Source organism: Colletotrichum costaricense, assembly GCF_030867565.1.
Source record: "Colletotrichum costaricense strain IMI 309622 chromosome Unknown Scaffold_32.1, whole genome shotgun sequence".
In the NCBI taxonomy this organism is placed as follows: Eukaryota; Fungi; Ascomycota; class Sordariomycetes; order Glomerellales; family Glomerellaceae; genus Colletotrichum; species Colletotrichum costaricense.
In genome coordinates this window covers 146,008-167,546 of record NW_026848261.1, presented here as the reverse complement: position 1 = coordinate 167,546, position 21,539 = coordinate 146,008, and the positions used below count along the sequence as shown (strand labels likewise).

General features: G+C 54.3%; 9 protein-coding genes across 9 annotated transcripts; 4 read left to right on the top strand and 5 right to left on the bottom strand.

Annotated features, from left to right (window-relative positions):
* Positions 1-2,109: 2,109 nt before the first annotated feature.
* CCOS01_16635 (uncharacterized protein) lies at positions 2,110-2,622 on the top strand (the record flags this gene model as incomplete). The annotated part of the gene is made up of 1 exon (XM_060464771.1): positions 2,110-2,622. One exon carries the CDS (start codon positions 2,110-2,112, stop codon positions 2,620-2,622), a length of 513 nt encoding a protein of 170 aa, XP_060304659.1.
* Positions 2,623-3,175: 553 nt separating this feature from the next.
* On the bottom strand, positions 3,176-3,941 carry CCOS01_16634 (uncharacterized protein; the record flags this gene model as incomplete). The annotated part of the gene is made up of 3 exons (XM_060464770.1): positions 3,176-3,342; positions 3,423-3,817; positions 3,895-3,941. The coding sequence occupies 3 exons, from the start codon at positions 3,939-3,941 to the stop codon at positions 3,176-3,178; spliced, it is 609 nt and encodes a 202-aa protein (XP_060304658.1).
* A 731-nt stretch (positions 3,942-4,672) lies between these two features.
* CCOS01_16633 (Ku70/Ku80 N-terminal alpha/beta domain-containing protein) lies at positions 4,673-7,271 on the top strand (the record flags this gene model as incomplete). Its single annotated transcript, XM_060464769.1, has 7 exons — positions 4,673-5,160; positions 5,210-5,270; positions 5,324-5,866; positions 5,947-6,341; positions 6,404-6,615; positions 6,707-7,185; positions 7,254-7,271. 7 exons carry the CDS (start codon positions 4,673-4,675, stop codon positions 7,269-7,271), a joined length of 2,196 nt encoding a protein of 731 aa, XP_060304657.1.
* A 198-nt stretch (positions 7,272-7,469) lies between these two features.
* CCOS01_16632 (QDE-2-interacting protein) lies at positions 7,470-9,246 on the bottom strand (the record flags this gene model as incomplete). Its single annotated transcript, XM_060464768.1, has 4 exons — positions 7,470-7,896; positions 7,950-8,678; positions 8,737-8,783; positions 8,839-9,246. 4 exons carry the CDS (start codon positions 9,244-9,246, stop codon positions 7,470-7,472), a joined length of 1,611 nt encoding a protein of 536 aa, XP_060304656.1.
* Positions 9,247-11,146: 1,900 nt separating this feature from the next.
* Positions 11,147-11,639, bottom strand: CCOS01_16631 (DnaJ domain-containing protein; the record flags this gene model as incomplete). The annotated part of the gene is made up of 3 exons (XM_060464767.1): positions 11,147-11,288; positions 11,402-11,529; positions 11,589-11,639. 3 exons carry the CDS (start codon positions 11,637-11,639, stop codon positions 11,147-11,149), a joined length of 321 nt encoding a protein of 106 aa, XP_060304655.1.
* Positions 11,640-12,168: 529 nt separating this feature from the next.
* On the top strand, positions 12,169-13,042 carry CCOS01_16630 (ribosomal protein L24e; the record flags this gene model as incomplete). Its single annotated transcript, XM_060464766.1, has 3 exons — positions 12,169-12,173; positions 12,282-12,393; positions 12,485-13,042. 3 exons carry the CDS (start codon positions 12,169-12,171, stop codon positions 13,040-13,042), a joined length of 675 nt encoding a protein of 224 aa, XP_060304654.1.
* Positions 13,043-13,802: 760 nt separating this feature from the next.
* CCOS01_16629 (uncharacterized protein) lies at positions 13,803-14,351 on the bottom strand (the record flags this gene model as incomplete). The annotated part of the gene is made up of 2 exons (XM_060464765.1): positions 13,803-14,189; positions 14,259-14,351. The coding sequence occupies 2 exons, from the start codon at positions 14,349-14,351 to the stop codon at positions 13,803-13,805; spliced, it is 480 nt and encodes a 159-aa protein (XP_060304653.1).
* A 456-nt stretch (positions 14,352-14,807) lies between these two features.
* On the bottom strand, positions 14,808-15,967 carry CCOS01_16628 (uncharacterized protein; the record flags this gene model as incomplete). The annotated part of the gene is made up of 4 exons (XM_060464764.1): positions 14,808-15,131; positions 15,288-15,335; positions 15,580-15,834; positions 15,890-15,967. Coding segments are annotated over 4 exons (705 nt in total), but the record flags the coding sequence as incomplete, so codon positions are not given.
* A 1,716-nt stretch (positions 15,968-17,683) lies between these two features.
* On the top strand, positions 17,684-18,004 carry CCOS01_16627 (uncharacterized protein; the record flags this gene model as incomplete). The annotated part of the gene is made up of 1 exon (XM_060464763.1): positions 17,684-18,004. The coding sequence occupies one exon, from the start codon at positions 17,684-17,686 to the stop codon at positions 18,002-18,004; it is 321 nt and encodes a 106-aa protein (XP_060304651.1).
* Positions 18,005-21,539: the final 3,535 nt, after the last annotated feature.

The following is a 21,539-nucleotide window of genomic DNA, read 5'->3' as shown; positions in this document are numbered from 1 at the left end:
GACAATAAGCGCCATGCAAAGCCCGTTCCGCTACCGGTCGCAGTGCTCGAACAGCCCCCCACGCTGAGGAGGAGAAGAAAGCAAGCAAACGCTCCGGATGCGGAGTTTTTGTGTTCTGTCGGGCTTGCGTTGCAGCCGTGTCAGCACCTCTGCGAACCTGCTGACTTGGCGTCTCCATCTGTAATCACCTTCCTCCTGCCTCGGCTTGGGCATGGACAACATGCATCTACTGCGTAAATATTTGACTGCCGATGACCAACGTAAAGCCAGGTGACGTCAGGTGGGGAGCTGTCATCGCATGGCAAAGATGAGTCGTTGAACGGAGTGTCCGGGCGTGGTGGCGTCAAGAACGGATTTTTCATGTGCCAATTTTCTTACTTCCCCATCACGTTGCTTTTTCTCGGGTGACAAGGGTATCCGTACCGTAAATACGGTCGGCGCCAACGGGTACATCTGACAGTTTCCATTGACGTATGCCGATCTCCTTTAGCAGATTGGATTGAAGCGCGACCCGGTACGTCCGCCGTGTCCGTCAGTTATCATTCAACTTCCAAGAGCCTGAGATCACAACGTCGAAGCGCCAGCGCGAAACCTCCGTGGGATCCGGGTAGGATGCCGTCGCAGGTGCGCGAGTGCACGCGGGTCAACTTTGGTGGTGGCAGATGGCACTCCGTAGATTGTCTGGAACTCTGGATCGGGGGCCACTGTGCCGATCAGCGGCAGCGGACCAGACTAAGCGGCGGACCCTGAATGTGTTAGTCCCTGATGATCAATCGATGGAATTCTGCTTGGCTCCGCTGCATGTCTGCCAGTGTAGCAACCACCACCGCGGCTCTCTTCCGTTCGCGACGTTGTTCGAACCTCCGACTACGGCGTCGCAACTGACATGCCAACCCCCGCGGGTTTTCAACCACACAATCCGAGGCCGAATTGCGTGCGCGGCATGCCATGGGTTCTCATTCTATTGCTTCCTAAGCTGGACTAGGATGAGGAAGTTGCCCGAAGCGGCCGACCACGGTCAGCACAATGCTTCATTCCTTGGGCGGTGTAGATGAATGGCTGCCTCACCGCTTTCGCATGTTTCACCGACCCAGGCAGAGACCCCGGGGAATGAGCGTGGGGTGTCGAGGGGGAGCTCAGGAAGAGAGGAGTCCAGGCGCACCATCGTCAAGACCCTCGTCCGGGGAAAGGCACGGATCGTGAGTTATTGGCCCTTGAGGGACGTTTTGGTGTGGATGAGGGTGGTTGCTTGGCTGGGCGGCTGACAGGCTGGCCACGTTCGGCGTGGGGGAGCTAAGCCGGGTGAAGCATGGGAAAGGTCCCGTGTAAGGAAGGTGTAGCAGACAACACCGACTAGTACCTACTTTAGACTCAGAAAGAGAGATCGTGTGAAAAAAAAAAAAAGTTCACTAGTCTGATCCGTCTCTACGGACCCTTCCCGGGTGAAAATTGCAACTCACCGAGGCACTTCGGTCATGAACGATTTTTCATCGCTATTGCCCTTTCGGTCCGTTGCTCCTTCCCACAGAGAGACACATCAGACACACACCCAAAAAGGGAAAAAGAAAAAAAAAAGATAAAGAGGTCGTTTGCTTCAGATGGAAAGTATTATAAATCTGCTCCTCCCCGCTTGCCACATGCCACACATATTCGGACTTTACGGTCACAAGTCACAAGGATAGCCAATTTTGAACCGAAAGAGCCTCCCGTCGACAATTTGACTTTCTTTCCCTCGTCACGATTACCCAAGGTTCCCTCGGCCGCCGTCCCTTTGCACCCGAAAAAGCAGCAATAACAATTTAGGATTGATACGAGAGCTCTCCTCCGCCCACCTCTAACGTCAACCACATCCACACACACCACGGTTCCCTGGCTCGTCCGTACCTTGCTGCCCTTTTCTCCATAACCTTGTCCACCTTGGTCCAAATTAATCCCTATTCTCCTCGCACACCCACTCAAAATAGTCCCGCGGAACCTGACTCTTCCCTACGGACCTACGCTATCTTTCTCCACCGTCCCAAACAATCGTCTCATCAGCATTGGACCGAAAAAAGCGGCAAATCAGACCCCACCGGAGACAGCTTTTCGATAGCCCATATATCAGCAGCCATGGCTCCCCTCCCTATCTCTGAAGAGCAACTGCTCAACCTTTCATCTCTTCCCACCTACGACTACACAATGGCTTCTCAGGCACACAACGTTCAGACGCCCGTCACGGGTTCCACCGACGCCTCTGTCCAGGCCGACTACTTCACTTCCATCCAGAGCTCCACAACCACCTCTACGCGCACATCTGCTGAGATCCAGGATCGCCCCGTTATCACTCCTGGCGGCACCGTTACGACCTCTTCCGCCCTCCAGAGCAAGAACCCCCTGCCGCCCCTCTCTCGCGACTTCCCCAAGCCTACCGCCGAGATCGACGTCGAGGAGGCTCTTTCCCGCAAGCCTGGCCGTTGGACTGTCAGAGGAGCCATTGCCGTCGACCGACCCGTCCAGGTCGTCGACGAAGAGAAGGTTAAGGCCCAGCGCCGCAAGGCCCTCGAGGACGCCAAGAGGGAGCTCTTCGCCTCCAGCGAGGCTCTCAAGAACGTTCCGCTCCCGCCGCGCAAGAACAACTTTTAGGCGACGACGAATGACGGTCAAATGGGACAAGATGTCGCTGGCTACAGCAACGGCGACACAGCCCACGAGTTACCGCCGGCGACGACGATTGAATTTCGGTGTTCTTGCATTTTCAGTACACTTCGACACACGGCTTGTTCGGCTCGCGAACGGACTCGTGTCGAGCACCTTGCGCCAGTCGAAGACGATACCCAGGCGTAAAATCGGATTGATGGACGGACGGACGGGCGGATGGAGGAAGCACTAGCAGTCTGCGAGGAAGGCAGAGGCGTCGGACAGCGCAACTTCAGGGCAATCAGTAGCGCACAGAGACGAATGTCTTTGCACCTCACCAAACGGCGTTTCATTCGAGCATGAGCAATTTCTTATTTTTCGGGGGTTCGCTTGATGAACATGATTAACAGGGACGGGAAAAGTGAGAACGTACAGCGTTTTGCGGTAATCTGCCGACTTGTACACACGTGCAAAATGAGTCAAATCCTAATACACGGCTTCGGCCAACCTAACCAGTCACCTAATCCGCATTGTTACACTACTATACATGGACGTGACCTTAGTCAAGACGAGCTGCTAGCGAGAAACCGTACTGGATCATGGCAATGAAGCCAGCCAGGTTAATGAGGGTGGAGATGCCGTGGAGCTTGCCAAAGGACTTGTTGAGAGCCTGCATCTCCTGAGAATGCGGCGCGGCGTCGTAGCTCTTCTTTCCATCCTTTTTCTCTGTGTCCACTAGTCAGCGCCTCTTTTTCGTTCCCGAATGGAGGACGTTCATATAAGAAAGTTGACGAAATCGGACTCACCTTGGGCATATCTAGCCTTCATGACCGTCACGGTCTTGGGCAGGACGACGGCAAGGTTGACGAGGCCCGTGAGGAACATGGTGGCGATGGGCAGCAGGGCGGTGTAGCGGTTCGACTCCTGGAGGAGGCCGGTGATGCTGCTGGCCTGCTCGCCTAGGAGGCCGCGGCTGCCCGGGTAGGTGAGGGCCATAAGGGCGGGCAGAGCCGTCTGGATGGTGAAGTAGACGGGGAACAGGGCGTTTTGGGCGGTTGCAAAGGCCGGTCGCTCGAGGACGCGGAACATTGTGATGCCGTTTACAAAGGACTTATTTGGCCTGTTAGGGTACTTTGATCCAGTGTCCGGATTGCGTTGGTGACTTACATGGAAGAACGTCGTTCCTAGGAGGGCTCCATAACTATGTCGATAGTGTTAGAGTATCGATGAAGGACGACGGATGATCTGACTCGATGCACTGGAGAGGGAATGGCTTACGAGATGATGTGGTAGGGACCCGGGGAGAATGCGATGGAGTCTGACATGACGGGCAACGGCGGTCACTGATGCAAGGTGTTTGATAATGGTAGGTATCCCGTTTGGAGTGAGGTTGGATGATGAAGAGTGGTTGCATTGATTGAGAGGCTATAGAATGATGCGGTGCCATCTGGAACGAGCCGCTGGTGAGGAGTACAGGGGTCCCGTCGAATGTATGAGGTCACCTCGGCATAGCTCCATTCCTTGCTCCAGTGCCAGCTCGGGGTCCTTAAACTTCCGTCCTTGCCTTATCTACAAGTCCAACGCCTAGACTTCACATACAAAGCCGGCTGTATTCGTATAACAGTTCCTCATGATGTGATGCTCAACTCGCAAATCCAATTCTCATATACGTATGAGAAGGGTGAAGTACCTTCCTGACATGGTTGGGATTGAATTAGAAGCTGACAGTCAAGAGATGATTGATTCGCTGGGCTGTTTATCGCTATCGCCACGTGACTTCGTGTTGGTGACAGCCAGTCTGCAGTTGTAGCGCGCTTCCCCAGTGTACCCAGGTCGCGCCGGAGCCTGGAGCTCAATGGACCTCATCTGCCTAAAGTGAGCCAGGATCTTAAGCCAAAGTCTCCGTGCGCCAACGTCCTTCTTAAAGGAACCCTTCATCGCTTGCTCAGAGCGTCTTTTACATGCTGCAAGAAATTGCATCGCATTGCGCTCAATGCCTTGCCTTTAGAACTCTCCGTCCATCCCAAAACCCCAACTTCTTCTAATCATCCTCACAATGGCGGACAAGGAGGCATCAGTCTACATTGTCGACCTCGGGTCCTCCATGGCTGACTGCCACAACGGCCGCACCGAATCGGATCTGGACTGGAGCATGCGGTACGTATGGGACAAGATCTCAACCACAGTCGCCGCCTCGCGCAAAACATGGACCGTCGGCGTCATCGGTCTCAAGACGGAAGAGACCCAGAACGCCATGGGGGAAGAAGAGGGATACGGCAACATCTCAGTCTTGCAGGAGCTCGGTCCAATGACCATGACTTCTCTGAGGGAACTCACAGATGCGGTGAAGCCGAGCGATACGGATACGGGCGATGCCGTCTCCGCGGTGGTCCTCGCCGTCGACATGATTGAGACGTTTACCAAGAAGCTCAAGTATAAGCGGCGCATCTACCTCATCACCGATGGCATGTCTGTGATTGACGGCGACGATGTCGATTCGATTGCAAAAAAGATCAACCACGACGGAATTGAGCTGATTGTACTGTAAGGTTGTCCAATGCATCAGCGTAGAGTCCGCACTAACACCAAGCAGGGGCGTGGACTTTGACGATGCAGACTTCGGCTTTAAGGAAGAGGACAAGCCGTCAATCAAGGTCCGGCGTCTTTGCTCATTCTCCGCTTCTATAAGACTAACAATCCTCTGCAGAAAAAGAATGAAGAAATCCTCAGGGATTTGGTCTCCAAATGCGACAATGCCCAATTTGCAACGATTGCAGAGGCCATTGACGAGCTAGACACACCGCGTCTCAAACCTGTCAAGCCCTACAAGACATACGACGGACCCCTGACCCTCGGTCTGGCTGACCCTCCAGAGGACCTCAAGATCCCACCCACGCCCGCAGTCATCAACGTCGAGCGCTACTTCAAGACCAAGCAAGCCAAGGCCCCAACCGCCTCCACCGTCGTAGTAGCGGCCGAACCCGGTCCCTCGCAGCAGCTTGAAGGCGGCGATCCCATGGAGGGTGTCGAGTCGACGTCGGCTGGCTTCGCGGCTGTCAAGTCGGCGCGGGCGTACAAAATCAATGACCCGGACGCGCCGGGCGGCAAGCGTGACGTTGAGTTCGAGTCCCTGGCCAAAGGGTACCAGTACGGCCGCACAGCGGTCGCGATCAGCGAGTCCGAGTGGAACGTTACCAAGCTCGAGACGGTCAAGACCTTTAGCATCATTGGCTTCATTCCCTGCGAAAAGGTATGGTTCTGAGACGTTTTCTTCCCACTATGCAAATCCCGCCCCTTTTCTTCTCTCTAACAAGAAATCTCACACCGCAGTACGAACCGTTTCTCAACATGGGCGAGACGTGCGTGACGGTCGCCCGCAAGTTTGACGAAAAGTCGCAGCTCGCCCTGTCCTCCCTCATCCACGCCCTCTACGAGCTCGAGTCCTACGCCGTTGCACGGCTTGTCGTCAAGGAGAAGAAGGACCCCGTCCTTGTCCTCCTAGCCCCGCGCATCGAGCCGGACATGGAGTGCCTCTACGACGTACCCCTCCCCTTTGCGGAGGATGTTCGGGGGTACCAGTTCCCGCCACTCGATAAGGTCATCACTGTCAGCGGGCAGAAGATCACGACAAATCATCGCTTGCTCCCCGGAGATGAGCTCACAGATGCCATGAGCGACTACGTCGACTCTATGGATCTGGGTACTTTTGGTACTGACGACGATGGGTACGTTCACTTCACAACATGCAATCTCCATTCCAACCCTCTACTGACGTTCTGCAATCAAGAAACCCGTCAGAGTACGCTGCTATAGACGACACATACAACCCAATCATCCACAGAATCAACCAAGCCATCCGTCAAAGGGCAGTCAACCCAGAAGGCGAGATCGACCCAATCCCTCCCATCCTGGTGCGCTACGCCGCGCCCCCAGAATATTTAGTCGAGAAATCAAAGTCCCAAATCGAAGGTCTCATCTCAGCAGCACAAGTGAAGAAAGGTAAAAACCAATTCCTTTTCTCTCTACCCTCACCCCCTCTCTCCTGTACTTCCAGTGTTCGGTTCCACTAACACAAACTTCAACAATATAGTACCCCCGAAAGCAAAGGGAAAACGCAAATTCGAAGCCGCAAAACCCCTCTCAGGCCTAGACGTCGACGCCCTCCTGGGAACAAAATCCAAATCAACCTCCAGACGCCCCAAAATCACCCCCGAAAACGCCATCCCGGACCTCAAGCGCGCCCTCGCCACCGCGGAAGACGAGTCCGAGATCCGCGACGCGGCGAAGCAAATGGCCGCCGTCGTCGCGCAGCTCGTGACGGACAGCTTCGGCGACAACAACTACGCCCGCGCGTCCGAGAACCTGAGCGTCCTCCGCCGCGGGCTCGTCGAGCTCGAGGAGCCGGGCGTGTATAATGACCTCATCAGGGACCTGAAGAAGAAGATGCTCTCGGGCGAGCTGGGCGGGGATCGGAGGGAGATGTGGTGGCGGGTGAGGACGTCGCGGTTGGGGTTGATTGATCAGGGGACGTCGGAGGTTTCCAATGTCAAGAGCGAAGAGGCTGATGAGGTTTGTTCTATTTCTCTTTCATGGTTTGACATCTTCTGATTGATCCGTTTTACTAACCTCGATTGCAGTTTCTAAAGTCAAAATGAGTGATGAGGTCAAATCACAGCGGGCGTTGGGAAAATCATGATAGTCTACGGCAGATCTCTTATAAGCCCTGAATGAGCAAAAGACGGATTCTCGTGCACGCAATGCCTGTGCACGCCTAACTATCTATCCACCTTCCAAACGTGCTTGTGTGAATGCGTAGAAGAAGAATGCTCCTCTACATGCTGATCCAAGCAACCTTACTTCGCCTCAACCTTTCCCTTCTCACCGTTCTCCTGGTCTTTGTCAACTCTCTCTCTGACAGCGACGCCAAGCATCGCCTGCATGGTATACGCAGCATCGTTGCCCGCATTGTGGAGGTTGCTGTGCTCGATGCCTAGGTCAGTCAGCACCATACCCAAGCTGCGGCCCTGCGACTCGCCGCGCCAGGCCTGGTGCATGTCCTTGGAGTCGAGCGTACGGCTCGCGACGCCGCTGATGCCCCAGAGCTCCACGCCCATCTTGTCTAGGTAGCCGAGATCGGCTCCGAGGTCGTGGCCGAGGAGGACGATGGTGCGGGGGCGTTTGTCTTTGTCGGCGGCGTCCTCTATATTGTCGAAGGAGAGGTCGCTGACGGCGGTGCAGACCTTTTCGGGGAGCTCGCTGAGCTTGGGGTACTCGCTCTTGCTGTGTATGGTCAGTCTGTGATTCTTCTAAGACGGTGATAGTGCATGGCTTACCCAAAGTTGAAGAGCTCAGGACAACCCTTGATGTACTTGCGGTTGCGGATGTGACGGTACTCATAGGTGATAAGATGGCGTTTCTTGATAAGCGGAACCCAGTTGCGGCCGCTCTCGCCAGGCGGGACGCCAACGAGGTCATTGGTGTCCAGGGTCGAGATGCCAATCTCCAAGACGGTTCCGTGGTGCTCCTCGGCGACCTCAATATCGATGCACACAAAGACCACATTCTGCTCCAGCACATGAGGAACCGGCTTATCCAGCTCGACCTTCTTGTTCTTCTCATCGACATCGCTAGCCTTGGGACGAAGACCGAGGTACAGCTGCGCATCGTAGAGGGACTCGGCCCGGTTCAGCGCCTTGTTTTGCTTCTTCTTCTTGCTCTTGGTCTTGATATCCTTGAAGTTGGCGTGCATGTTGAGCAGCTTCATGAGCGTCTCCATTCCAAAGACAGTGGCATCGTCACACGCGTCGTCATCCTCGGGAGGCGGAATCGCATCGTTCAGAGCGAGGTACTCGTTGTGCGAGGCGGAGCGGGCAATGTACTTGGGCCGAATGGTGCAGCTGGAGCCGAACACGAGGTAGAACATCTCGCCTGGCTTACCAGCAGGGATGGTCAGCTTCGTCTGAATCGAGGCATTGACGACGTCTAGGAAGTGCTGGAACTGAACGGTCGGAACGAAGATGTAGGGCGACTGATCCAAGGCCTTGGGGTGGTAGACGTAGAAGCTAGAAAGACGTTAGTTTCTCTCGCTTGGGATGGGCCCGTTTGATTCTCGATACTCACAAGTCCCAAGTGTGCTCCTCGGTAATGTCATCGAAGAAGGGAGTTGCCTATTTTCGGCGTCAGCTAGAGAAATGAGGCGTCTCAGCGGCGTGAGGCGCTCACCTTTGGTCGATTGGTCTTGCCGATGAAGCTGAGAGGGTATCTCTGGACGACGTCCCAAGAGACGAAGGTCATGTTCTCCGCCGAGAGGTCGCCCGCCTTCATTCCCTTGAACTCGGGAAAGTCTTGCTTCATTAGGGCGTTGAAATCCGCAGGAGCTAACTTCTCAGACTTGGAAGGCTCGAGAGGTGGTCCGATGTAGTGGGGAGTTTTCTTCCCGACTGGCTTGGTGATGGATTTTCCCTGAATTGCTGCTTTTCTGGCTGCAATTTGGCGATCGAGAAGGAGAGGGTCCAGAACAATTTCCTCTAGGGTATCTTCCACTTCTTGAAAAGTGTCTTCCTCGAAGAAGATTTCGTCGCCAAAAGCTCCGAACAGACGTTCAAGCTGCTCAGCCTGGGTGACGGCCATTGTGGAGTGAGCGTGCGGAAGGTGTAGAGAATACCGGAGTGTGTGGATGCGCAAGGTGAGTGGGAGATGGAATTCTGAAAGACGCAACAAAGCGTCTGAATCGGCCAGAAATAAGCCGTTTGCTGTAATTGAGTACGTATGAGTGAGAGCTTGTGGATATGTGGTTGACGGGTGATGGTTGGGCTAACGAAGCTGAGTTGAACTTGGTAGAAGTAGAAGGGAAGATCTCCGAGTAGGGACGCCCTTTAAGAGGTAGAGGGCTCGTGGATCAAAGAGAAAGAGAAAGGGGCAGTGAGATGAGGTGCCTTCCCTACCGGTAATTCAAGAAGTGGAATACTCAGCTAGACGGTGGAACAACCAAGATGAGTAGAATAGCGAGGCGGAATGTGCGACAAAACTGATAAATTCAACCTTGGGAGATTGTGAATACTGCAAGGAGAGTAAACTGAGGTGAATCATAGAGACCACAGTGACAAAGCTCTCTCAAAAATACATTGCCAGGCTTATTCAAGTCCTGTCGCTATGAACACGAACATGTAAGTTCTTTCATGCCCTCGGTAGCTTACATTGGCGGTGGCAGCTACTTGACAAGATTCCGAGTCTTATGGAATAGTGCGATTCAGAACGATGATAGCTCTACTGGTATTCTATCAAGATGCATGGCCTTCTTTTGACGGATATTGAAGGGAAAGAGGAGTCTTTGAAGTCACTTTGCTGCTACACTAGATATCTTTGACCAGTCGTACGTGGTTAGTAATTGAGGATAACCGAATAAAGAACAGCACCAATATTCTAGAGATAAACGCTTCCAAAAAGCGCTTGCGAGCAGCAACGGCTCTATTTCTCTACTACATCACTCTCAGCTAGGGAATGAGTAAGATGATCAGATTTCGTTAACAGATCCAAGAATGTAAATTGAGTCTAGTTACAGCGATAGGCTGCAAGAGGAAACAAAGCTTTCAAAAACATCCTAGGCAGGCTGGACAGGTTGAAGCACCCTTGGGGGTACGCTTCCAAACTTATCCGCACAAGTGTGTAGGTCAAACCCCGAGCGTTTGCGAGGTCAAACGCTTCAGTCATCAAGCTGTAAGGTAGGTAGGTAGCTTGAAGTGGTGGGAATAGCTAACGGCAAACGGATAAAAACATCCCAGTTGTCTGCCTTCAGCTACGGATGTATGCATTGATACAATCAAGGTGGAAAACTGCTTTGCAATTGGATCAGACTGAAGTTGTTCGTACACTACTTACACAACAGCCGCGGTCTAACAAACCGCTCTCAGCAGCAGATAACCCATTGTGTCGGCGCAAACAGCAGCCCAATGTCCAAACTTTCCCCAACGAAAACATATTCACAGACACCTCGACTAGACAGCCCGAACCGATCCACTCTACCTTAGGTTGACTGGAAGTGTCTCCACCCAACGCACTATCACTGAACGCCGACATCCATCAGCATGCTTTTCCTTCCGACCTGCTCCTATGCTTCAAAAGGCGCTCGTTCATATGTAGCTCACAGAATGGAGGCAGATGCGGTGATGTCTTAAGGTAGATGAGAGAGAAGAGAGACGAGAGGGTCTCATACCATTAAACATAATGTTACAACAGGCCCCGATACCCAAAGACCAGACCATCCCAGCCCAGTCATACGCGAACCCCCTCTTTTTTAGAACTCCTCTGAGGAGACCTATGTCGTCGCCCATAAAACGCCACCGCTATGAAGAACGACCAATCTATAATTACAAAACCATGTAGTCCCCCGGATTCGGGGTTGAGTAGGCGAGGGCGGCACCCATCCGTCCGACCGTTGGTCCCACGGTATCTTGTTTTACGTTCGTATGTTTTTTTCGTGCTTGTTGTTACATTTCCAGATTTCCAGACGCCGTGATGATGAAGGCTACTGTCAAGATGTCGTCTTCTCGAGCAGTTCCTTTGCCTCGTTGACCTTGGTTGCGAGGTACGGGCTACCGCCGCGATCGGGGTGGTTCAGGAGCATCAGGGTGCGGTGCTGCTTGCGGATCTTGTCGCGAGTGACGCCGCTCTCCCTAAGAACGCATTGTGTTAGATGTTGTTGCTTCTTTCTGACCCTTCCAGGTTGACATCGTCGTCCCGAGTGTCTCGCCAGGTTAACGTGCTTCGGGGGATTTCGTCGACTTACTGGAGGGAGAGAATGAGACAGGCCTCCTTCTTGTTCATCTTAGGCTCGAAGCCGCCCTTGTAGAAAGCCTTGCCCATCGCGCCAACGCCGCCGCGTGATCGGCGCCATGCGACCAGACCAGCTCGGCCCTGTAGGAACACTTGTGTTAGTCGTGGTCCTTCTTGAATGCGCTTTGTTTCTATCGTACCAAGAAAGCTGCGACGGCAGCGCCGCCTCCGATAGCAAGAACAGAAGCCATGATCGCTAGAATTTCGTGTCGTGTTTAGTCGATACGTCGTTGGAAGGTGGCGGATGACTGCGGAAAAAAGCGGATGAGGTATCGCGAAGAAGGTCTTCCGGGTCGGAGGAGAGCTTTTTTTTTTGGGCTGCAGTCGCCGCCGCTCACAGAGCAAGCCGCGATGCGCCGGTCTTGGTCCGTGCTGAGCCGTTTTTCGGAAGACCTGTTGAACCGGGTCCGACAAGCCCAGTAGAGTGGAAGCTTCATGTGCATTATGTCAGCAGACCCCTGGGTTCCACCAATCCCGCTGCAATCTTATCGCAGCAAAGAACCACCTCAGTTCCCCCCAGCCCCACCATAATCGATAAGCGGTGCCTCGGAGCGGCAGAAGAAAAATTTCTAAAAAACTTTTGGAGAGCAGAGGCCTCGATCACCGCCTTCTGAACCCTCCCCGTGTGTGTGTTTGGAAGAGTCGTCGAAACCAACACCAACAACCCAACAACCGTGTGACTATTTACGTGATACCCGTGAAGGTATCAACGCCGTCACAATGAGGTATGCTCTTGTCTATTATTCCATTGTCATACAAGTCAACCTCTCAGTCCAAGATTGACCTGTAAACGATTTGGGTTTGCAAGCTTTCTAACTTCGTGATGCTTCTAGAATCGAGACGTGCTACTTTTGCAGTCGCCCTGCCTACCCCAGCAAGGGCATCACCTTTGTCCGCAATGACTCCAAGGTGTTCCGCTTCTGCCGCAGCAAGTGCCACAAGAACGTACGTCTCTAAGTTTTCTTCAACGACTTTTGCGAAGAACCCAACCCCCCTCCCCGTCGGCCAATGGACTAACCGCCCCTTGGCACCATAGTTCAAGATGAAGCGCAACCCCCGCAAGCTCAAGTGGACAAAGGCCTACCGCGCCTCGGCGCACAAGGAGATGACGGTCGACAGCACCCTCCAGTTCGGCGCGCGGCGCAACGTCCCCGTCCGCTACGACCGCGACCTCGTCGCCAAGACGCTCAAGGCCATGGAGCGCGTCTCCGAGATCCGCTCCCGCCGCGAGCGCGTCTTCTACAAGAAGCGCATGCAAGGCAAGCGCGAGCGCGAGATCGCCGCCGCGCGCAAGCTCGTCGCCGAGAACGAGCACCTGCTGCCCCGCATGCGCGGCTCCGAGAAGAAGAGGCTAGCCGCCGAGGGCGCCACCGAGGAGGAGATCGCCGCGCTCGAGGCCGAGGGACGCCTGGCCAAGAGCAAGGCCGGCAAGGTGTTTGGTCGCGAGAAGATTCGCCAGCGGGTCACCGTCGACGGCGACGTTGTCGAGGAGCGCGAGGGCGGCGTCATGCAGGAGGACGACGGCGAGTGGGACGACGAGGATGCGGAGGAGGACGACGATGACGAGGATGGCGATGTCGACATGGAGGATTGAGCGTGACGACCACGACCAAGAGGGACGTTTTTGTCACGTCTTTCTTTTTACGAACCGACCAAAAGGAGGAGGGGGATCCCCCATCCCATCGAGGGATAGGAGAAGATGGAGAAAAAAGCCAACCAACCGGATGAAGAGAAAGAAAGACAAGCTGCTAATCGAATCGAAGAATGGGCCTCTCTCTTCTCTCCGCTCTCCTTTAGCAGAGACAAGAGTTGGTTTTGGGGGGGCTTTGTTTTCATACACGGGCGTTCAGGGATACAAAAGGGCTATTTAGCATCGACGGCGTTTGGTGGCTCTGAGAAGGAATACCACAAAAAGTTATCCACGGTCCAGATTGATCCAGATCGGTTCCTCCGTCATCTCAGTCGCCACCTTTCCTCCCGTCTTGTGGATGCGATGCCGTATCCTCTCAGCCTGCGTTGTCTGGTATAACCATCCGGATGCGTTCCGCAATCTCGAGGGTATCCGACACTGTCTAGAGTGAATAACGGCATGCCAACAGAAATGCGTGCCATCACATTGTCGCATCCCCCTTTCTCAGAACAAAGGAGCAGGCGAATAGACATGGCGAACTCTAGCTTACAAACTGTCAAATCTTCTACATGCTCTCAAAAATTGCAAGTGAAATCGCCCAAGACGAGCGTCGCGGGTATGAATGCCTCTTGAAATGTTGTACAAACGAAACCACCCTAACTCCAGGTATCCCACAATCCCATCACCGGGCAACGTACACGCCGCTCTGGGGTCGCCAAACTCCTCAAGCACCCTCCTCTTCCTTCTTGGTAGTATGGTGAAAAGCCTTGGGCGGCATGGGCAAGCCGGCCTCGACGTCCTCAATAATCTTCTTCTCGAGCGCTTCCTTGCGCTTCTCCTCCTCCTCGCTCGCCTCGGCGCCAGGCACGACGCCTCCCGTATAATTGCCGGCGCCGCCGCGACCAGAAGCACCCCTCGCCGCCGACCGCGCGATGCTGGCAGTCACGGCCGCCTGTGTCTTGCTCGCGAGCTCCTCTTGCTGCTTGGTGCCGGGGAGAGAGGTCGGGTCCACGTAGTTGCCCGAGCCTCCTCGTCCCGCGCGCACGTAGCCGGTCGAGGTCGGTGATGTCGAGGAAGCGGCGACGTCGGTCGACTTTTGGGCCTCAATGTCCTGTTTGCCGTGGAGCATTTTGGGTTAGCTACGAACTGCTCTTAGAGGGCAGGCCGTCTCGCGTGTTACCTCTGGCTTGGCCTTTTCAGCATCGTCCACGTCCTTCTTTGAAAAGAAGTTCCCCGAGCCTCCCCTCCCTACTTTACGGAATACATCGGACATGGTCGTTGCGACGGGGGCTCCTCGAGCTTGGTGCTGCGGGCGAAATGGGACTGCGATGCGACTAGGTCTGGCGGGATACGACAGAAAGTTCGGAGCAATCTGGGAGACGACTACCGCAAAAGAACGGGTACGAAAGAGTCGAAAACGTGCAATGAGCAAGATAAAAATGCGGTAAAGAGATAAAAAAAAAATGCTGCGTGGTATCTCTGGGCAATTGGTTCAATAAGAAAAAGTGACGTTCAGTTTTGGTGTAATTGGCACTCCCTATCGGCTAGCCACTTGCATAGTGTGGCGCCGCGGGGTTAATCAAAAGCTGCGTGGGATGGGCCACTTTATCAAGTGTACGCGGTCGGGCTTCCGAGAGACGGGAATTCATTCCAGTTTATCGACAACAGACATTCCTGAACACAAGGTTGCTGAGCGCCGGTTGCCCCGAGTCTTCAGAGAATAGAAAAATCATGTTTCTCGTATGGCTCCCTTTCCGACAATATATTTCCTCCTCGGGACCATACGCGTGCGGCTCAACACGGCCCAAGACAGCTCACGCAACGCAGCACTCGCTTGTCGATCGCTGCATCCGGACATGAACTGCCCTTCATTCATCCTGGATCTTCCATGTGCTGCTGTCAAGGGATAATTCTGCTCGGCTTCGGACAGGTTTAGAGAGAGATCGACAGGTACGTCGACCAGGACCCATGACTTCCTATAGTCTTCAAGAATAGCAGTGCCTTGCAAAGATTTCTTTGACGCATTTTCATCGTCGGGACCGAGAGGAGTGCTCTGCGAGATCCCAGGCTGTCAGCTATTCCCGAAAGGTGGCTGTTGCGAGACTTTCCCATTGCAGCTCTCGCGATGAGCTCTACCACCTTAGCCAGTCCAAGGGTCCAACCCCCCTCTCTCTCCGCTCTCTTTGTGTGAGGGGGGAGCGGAACGCACGGGAGCGGTAGCACCAAAAACCTTCTCCCGATCCCCGATGAACCTTCCCTACGGTTCGGCGCTTCTCTATTAATACATAGAGAAAAGAGGTCCAACACAAGGAAATAGCATCGCCCCACGTGGAATGCCTTTGCTGACGCAGGTACGCTGGAAATCGGACTGGTAAAAGCAAAACCACAAACGCTTTGCCTGGGGATGTCGTGGGCGTCCCTCACACGTCTTCCCAATGAGAGGTGAAGAGGCCCCCATTTCTATCTCAGAGAAAGATACGGAGTACATGACAGTACGAAAGTGTACCTATGTGGTATCCACTCTCGTAGACAGGGTTTTTGATAGCGACACGCATCCGACGGAGACTGGAGGGGTGATGTGCAGCTGCGGCAAGAGGGGCGAGTTGGCCAGACGCGTTGATCATCCTAGTCCATTTGTGAAAGTGGCATCCACAGGTGTCTCCGCTGTTCTTCTGTTCTCGTCGTGACAGCGCGGGGATGACAACGTAGCAGATACCATGCTGGACCGTTTCCGAGAGGAGCTGAGCTGATAAATCCTAGGCATCCGTATCTTGGTGGAAAGATAGGAAAAAGGCGAATTCCCATACTCACGTAAGACAGTAAGATGAGGCGCAGCACAACTCTGTCCTTTTTCGCTACGCTCAGTCCTATGACCCGTGGGAACAGGCATCTGCTTGTTCCGTGTCTCGATTCTCTCAAGGCGCGAGGTCGGCCGCGAAGCTGTCACTTCACCTGGTAAACCTTATCTCCCTCGCGTGCAGGGTTGCGCCTTTTCAGAGAGTCCGCCGGCACAACCGTTTTGTGAAATTGTGCGGCCGGCGACGATCGGCGGGGGTTGTTGCCTCGATGGGAGAGCTTTTATGCATGGAAAAACCAGCTTCGGGATGGCATGGCACTGCTCAGAGAGTGAGGGGTGCAGCTGCAATGGAACAGGGCAGGACCCTGGCACACTTGTCTCGACTGCCCTACTGCCGTGCTGCTGAAGTATTGGGAGCAATCGACGATTTCGCCCGGTGGCTCCCTTTCAACCCGCTCGATGGGCTAGGACAGCCCTGTAACAGTGAGAGGCCGAAGTGTGATAAAGTTGGCGATCGACAACACGTTGACAGTTTCGCGGTGGAGTTGCCATTGGGGCGTTGCCCTTAGTGTGCTTTTGTTTTGCGCAAACCAGCTTCAGAGTCTGGAAAAAAATACGGAGTAGTCGGAGTGTGCGCCGATGCGCTTGAATCCTATGATTTGTCGAGGGACAATGTTGGGAGAATGCTTAGTCGTACCTGGTCGTCTTGTGGAAACCCTTTGTCGATCACGGATCATGGGTATAGGGCACGACGAGCTGATGCCAACGTGGTTCTTGCGTTAATCAGACGCGGATGAAGTCGACCTCGAAATGCGACCATGAACAATTGCCCTCTTCAGTCGGCGGCTAACAAGGCATCCCCGTACTGTGTCTGTTGTAGAATATGGAGGCCATGCCTACTCAGTCTACTCGGAAACCAATTTGCATGTGTTACACAGCATTGTTAGCTGCCGTCGATAATTGGCTGGACCGTTGAACAATGCTTCTTCCATCTCGATGTCTCTCAGCGCAACGACAACATGGCCAGCGCTTCCGAGAGCCTTGCCAGACGCAAGCTTGCGTTGACCTCTTAAGTAATTTGGCACCGGCCAAAGCCAGCTTTCAGTGACGTCCAATTCAAGGTAGTCGAGTCTCACTAGTTGTGCTCTCTACTCTCCTAGACACTGGTTGCAGTTCCTTTGGTTTAGTTGGCCACCTCCAATGGTAGCTAGCGGGCGTAAAAACCGGTGAAAGGGTTTGAGACTGTCAAAGAATCAAGACGTGAAGCATAGGCGGGAGGCTGGCCTAGAGGCGTGCAGCCCGCTGGCGTTACGGGAGATTCCAGAGTCCCAAGTCGATGCCATAAGGACAGGTTTGTGGTCTCTTTTTTTTTTCCTGAGACAAGAGCGTCGACGTTGGGGAAAGACCGGAGGCATAGGTACCAACGGCAGAAACCGAGAAGACATTTTGCATGCGTTCAAAGCGTCACTTTTGGTGACTGAAACTCTGGTCACCCAGGTCTGGGCTTGAACAGCTGCGCCCAGTGACGTACCAGTTGCATAGTGAACTTAGGTAATGCCTATGAAGGCGAGGTTGGCTCTGTCCAAGATTCGGGCAGAGCGTGCGTCGTGTCTTTCTCGCGTGCGGTGTGGCTTGGCCATCTCCGGACATTGGCGAGTAGATTGATGTTGGAGGACATCTCCGCTGACGATCTTGGGACTGCGTTACCAATGCCTAGCCCAGGCTGAGCGATGGCATCCAGGAAACAATAGTGTCAAGTGGCAAAGGCATCCCATTCTGATTCTGGCCGGTCAGAGGCAGCATAAGCGATGGTCTGCGTCGGGGAGCGCAATAATGACGGGGTGGACGACGTTCCGCCAGAGGCACGAGAATCCACCCGACTTGCCCAGAGCAGAAGCCCGCATGGCGCCCGATGGAGGAGGGGAGGGGGCCAGCTGACCGTCCCGAATGGCAATGGCGGCCCCCTAGCACGGCGTGAGGGAGACGGAGACGAGACCGGACCCAGGACTGACCGTCTGATCGATATCCTGGCCAACAGCTGGACTCTATCAGATTCCAGCGGATTGCCGGTCAGCGGGAGGTCTGGAGAGCAAGAGAGCTGTGAAGAGACGGCCGACGGCGAAGGGTAAACTGCTGGTTCCGTACTGAGGACAGCGTAGTAGGCCGGGCCGGAAAGTAAAGTTGTTTGATCGGGTTCGCGTTGCTCCAATGCCGCCTCAGTCAACTTCAGGCCAGGTAGACCGACCGTCTCAGCGAACAAGTCCTGTGATTAGTGGTCACTAGGAGGGGCCTGTACCGGTATCTGGTCAGAAAGTGGTGGAGGAGGTAAGCTGGTGGTGGGGAAGCCCCAGGCGTGTGGTTGTGATGTCCGCCTCTGGGGCGGATGATTGGGAGGACGTTTCGCTGGGGTGTCTGGTTAGTGTGGAGCAGAATGAAAGAGGACGAAGAAGACAAGGAGTGCGAGAGGGGGAAGGGAAGAGTGGACAGGGGATGGGGGTGGTGTTATCGTCAACCTACTATGTGTGGTAAAGTACGGAGTACGGTAGCCCGTAGTGGTGGTGGTGGTGGACTCGTGGTGGCTCTCCATCGTCGCAATCCGTTGATGGTTGTAGCACGTCTCCAAAACGGACACGAGAGCTTGAACGGCACACGGTGTAGGGCTTTGTTTGTCCGATGTTCTGCCTGTCGTTTCCCATCTGCTTTGGCCGTGACCCTCTACGTCCTTCTCCGGATGGAAGCCGCAGCTGTTGCCCCTGAGTTGACAAAGAATTGAACTCATGCTTGGTCCGCGCTCGGAGCAAACTACGTCACTGGTTGAGATACGGGTGGATTGGGACTTCCCCAGGAACGTGACTGACCAGGGCACTGTCCCCACTGTGTATTTGTCACAGAATTGTGCAGACAGTCAGACAGTGTGCGATGAGTTGTCACTGTCCAAGGAGTACATGGAAATACGTACCTTCCCTTGCCCGGGGATTGGATGGTGCTTACCTAAGGTAGCGCCTGCCGAGCCTGCACTGTGTACCTGCGTTGTTTCTCAGCACCAACAGGAGGGAAGTTCGTACCTGCCTCGCACCCAACGACTTGTCAACCCAACAACGCCGTCGAAGAGCTGTCTCCTGCTTGGCTTCCGTGTGATCAACGATCAGCAGAACCGTCCATCGGGGATTTTCTTTATTTCGGATTCTTCATCATTTCTTTTCCCGTATCTCTTGTATCTGTACTTGCTATTACTCGAGACTCCTTGCTCCTTGCACTTCTCTGAGCCGACTACCGGTAGCCATGCAGATCCAATCAAGAAACAACAGGTTTACGATAACGTCGCCTTTTTCGAAGAAAGAAGAAAGCGAAACAACGGTTGTGAAGCACAGAGTGCTCAAACCAAAGTGCCAAATCACAGCCAAGGCACACAAGTCGGCAATTGCAGAAACACTAGGAGGCATCCACCCGAGTTTCAATAAGACATCTTTCCCATGCCTTTTTGCGCAATGCCTACTCCGTACCTTGCCTCCTTGCTTCTTCCCACTTTTGCAGCTTACCATAGACACTCACTACCTACGGAGTATCACGTACTAAGGTTCTCGCGCAGTGCTTCCCAAGCTTGGGTTTCTGCCGTTGACAACCCCCTCACGGTCTCGCTCATTCGACCAACGCACAGCGCATTGCGCACAGCTCACAACCTTGAAGCTCGCACAACACGACTTTGGCATGACCTGGCATAGCAGCAATGCAAAGCTACTGCCCTCTCCCCCGCGTGCGAACTTCCGTTCCTGATCCGATGGAAACCACCTTCTCCAGTTAAACGAGACCAGACGCGGCCAATGCTCTTTCTCTCTCTTTCTCTCCGCCCTATGCCCCAACGCCCCAACCTGATGCTCACTGCTCCAGCCTCGAGCTTTATGGCCCGGGAGCAGTCGCCTGTCCTCCCGCCTGCCTCCCTCGATGGAGCCACCGCGTTAGGGGAGCAGAGCCGTCGTGGGGTGCGACCCAACGCTGAACCTGGCAATCCGCCGAAACATGCCACTTGCGGTCGATAGGCCTCTCGCTTCCGACCAAGACACGACATTCTTTACAACTCATTGGAGCCTGTATGTTGTCTCAATCATTCCACATCGTTACCTCGCGAACAGAAGACCCCAAGAAGGAGAGAAGCAGAAAAAATAAAAATAAAAAAAAATTTAGCGGTCACCAGACTAGCAAGGTCCCGACAAGTCTTCAGACGACTACGAAGTATCCGTACGGGATCAAGGGCACCAGACAATCAGAGAAATAATTAGGCACTCGAGCCAAACTAAGCCACCCTGGTCTACCTCAGCTAGGGACCAAGGCACGAGTCCACCTGTGTTGGTGTACGGGCGAGGCGTTTACCAACAAAGGCCGCGTTTCTTTGAGCGTCTCTCTTGTTGGCTTAGTCGTTTGGCATAGATCCTGGGGCAGAAATACTCCCATATCACACACACATCCACCGTATATCGTCATGTCCGCGCTTATTTTGAGAATCCGGATGATCCAACTTCAGAGAGCATCGTGAACAACCGACGAGCGGCAACGACATCTGCGAGCACTCAAGAGTCGAGAATAAAAGTGCCATACATAAAATTGCTATTTACGATGTGCAACTCAAGCACGCTATCGGCCCTGGCCATCAATGGGTCTGGGCTCTGGGACGAAGGACGAGGGTTATGGGTTACTGGGATGGATCCATGGGCTCCGTTCACCCCTCCCCCAGTGACCTTTCCCCGCCGCACCGGCGCCTTACGGACACGTCCATCGCTCGGGAGGCCGACCATCGCTCGCCCATTGCCAAAGGACGACCACGGGCCATGCTCTATGCTCCTTGTTCCTGGCGCCCGTCCGCTGCGCTCACGGTCATGTCCACTTGCACCTCCCACCACCTGAGAGGTACATGCCAGCGTACCTTGACCCGGTTGCACACTGTGGGACACGGGGAAGGGGACAAGAAAGGAGTGGAGGTGGAAAGATACCTACAGCAGAGACGGCGATGCAGAGAGAAAGAGGGAGAGAGACGGAGAGAGAGAGGGCCAGCCAGCCAGTCAGTCCCCTTCCCTCGTCCATGAACCCAGCCGCGCACCTCACCCTCACTTCCAACGCCAAAGTCTGCACCCCCTTTCCCTCTCTCAGCACACACCCAGCCCCACCCATCCTCTCTTCTTTCTCTCTCCTCTGCCGCTTTCTCATTCTTTCCCGCCCAGCGTCGTCGCTCTCTGCGCTCTGCGAGTTCAAGGTGTGAGGGGGAGTGTCGTGAGTGTGTGAGTCTGGTCCTCCCTCCTGCTGCGGTACGGTCTTCTGCCCCTCCCCTCCCTCCTCCTTCTGGCTCCTTCATCCTAGCGACCTGGTGGTGCAATACGACCAATGAAGGCTAATGCTCGTCCCCGACCAGCGCTTCTCTTCCATTTCTTTCTGGCAACTTGTTGGAAAGGGCCGTCTGGACTGTTTCGCCCATTGCTGGACTTTTTGGATCCTCTTCCAAACGTACTCTGTCTCGAGCCCACAACTTTTTCTCTCTCACTTCAGCTACACCTCGATTCAAAGCACAGCATTGAAGCGGAAGGGTAAAGAGAGAGAAAAAAGTTCAATCCGGCCTGGACCTCGACAGCCCTGTTGATCATCAGTCGACTAACCCCAAGGCATCCTGACCGTTCA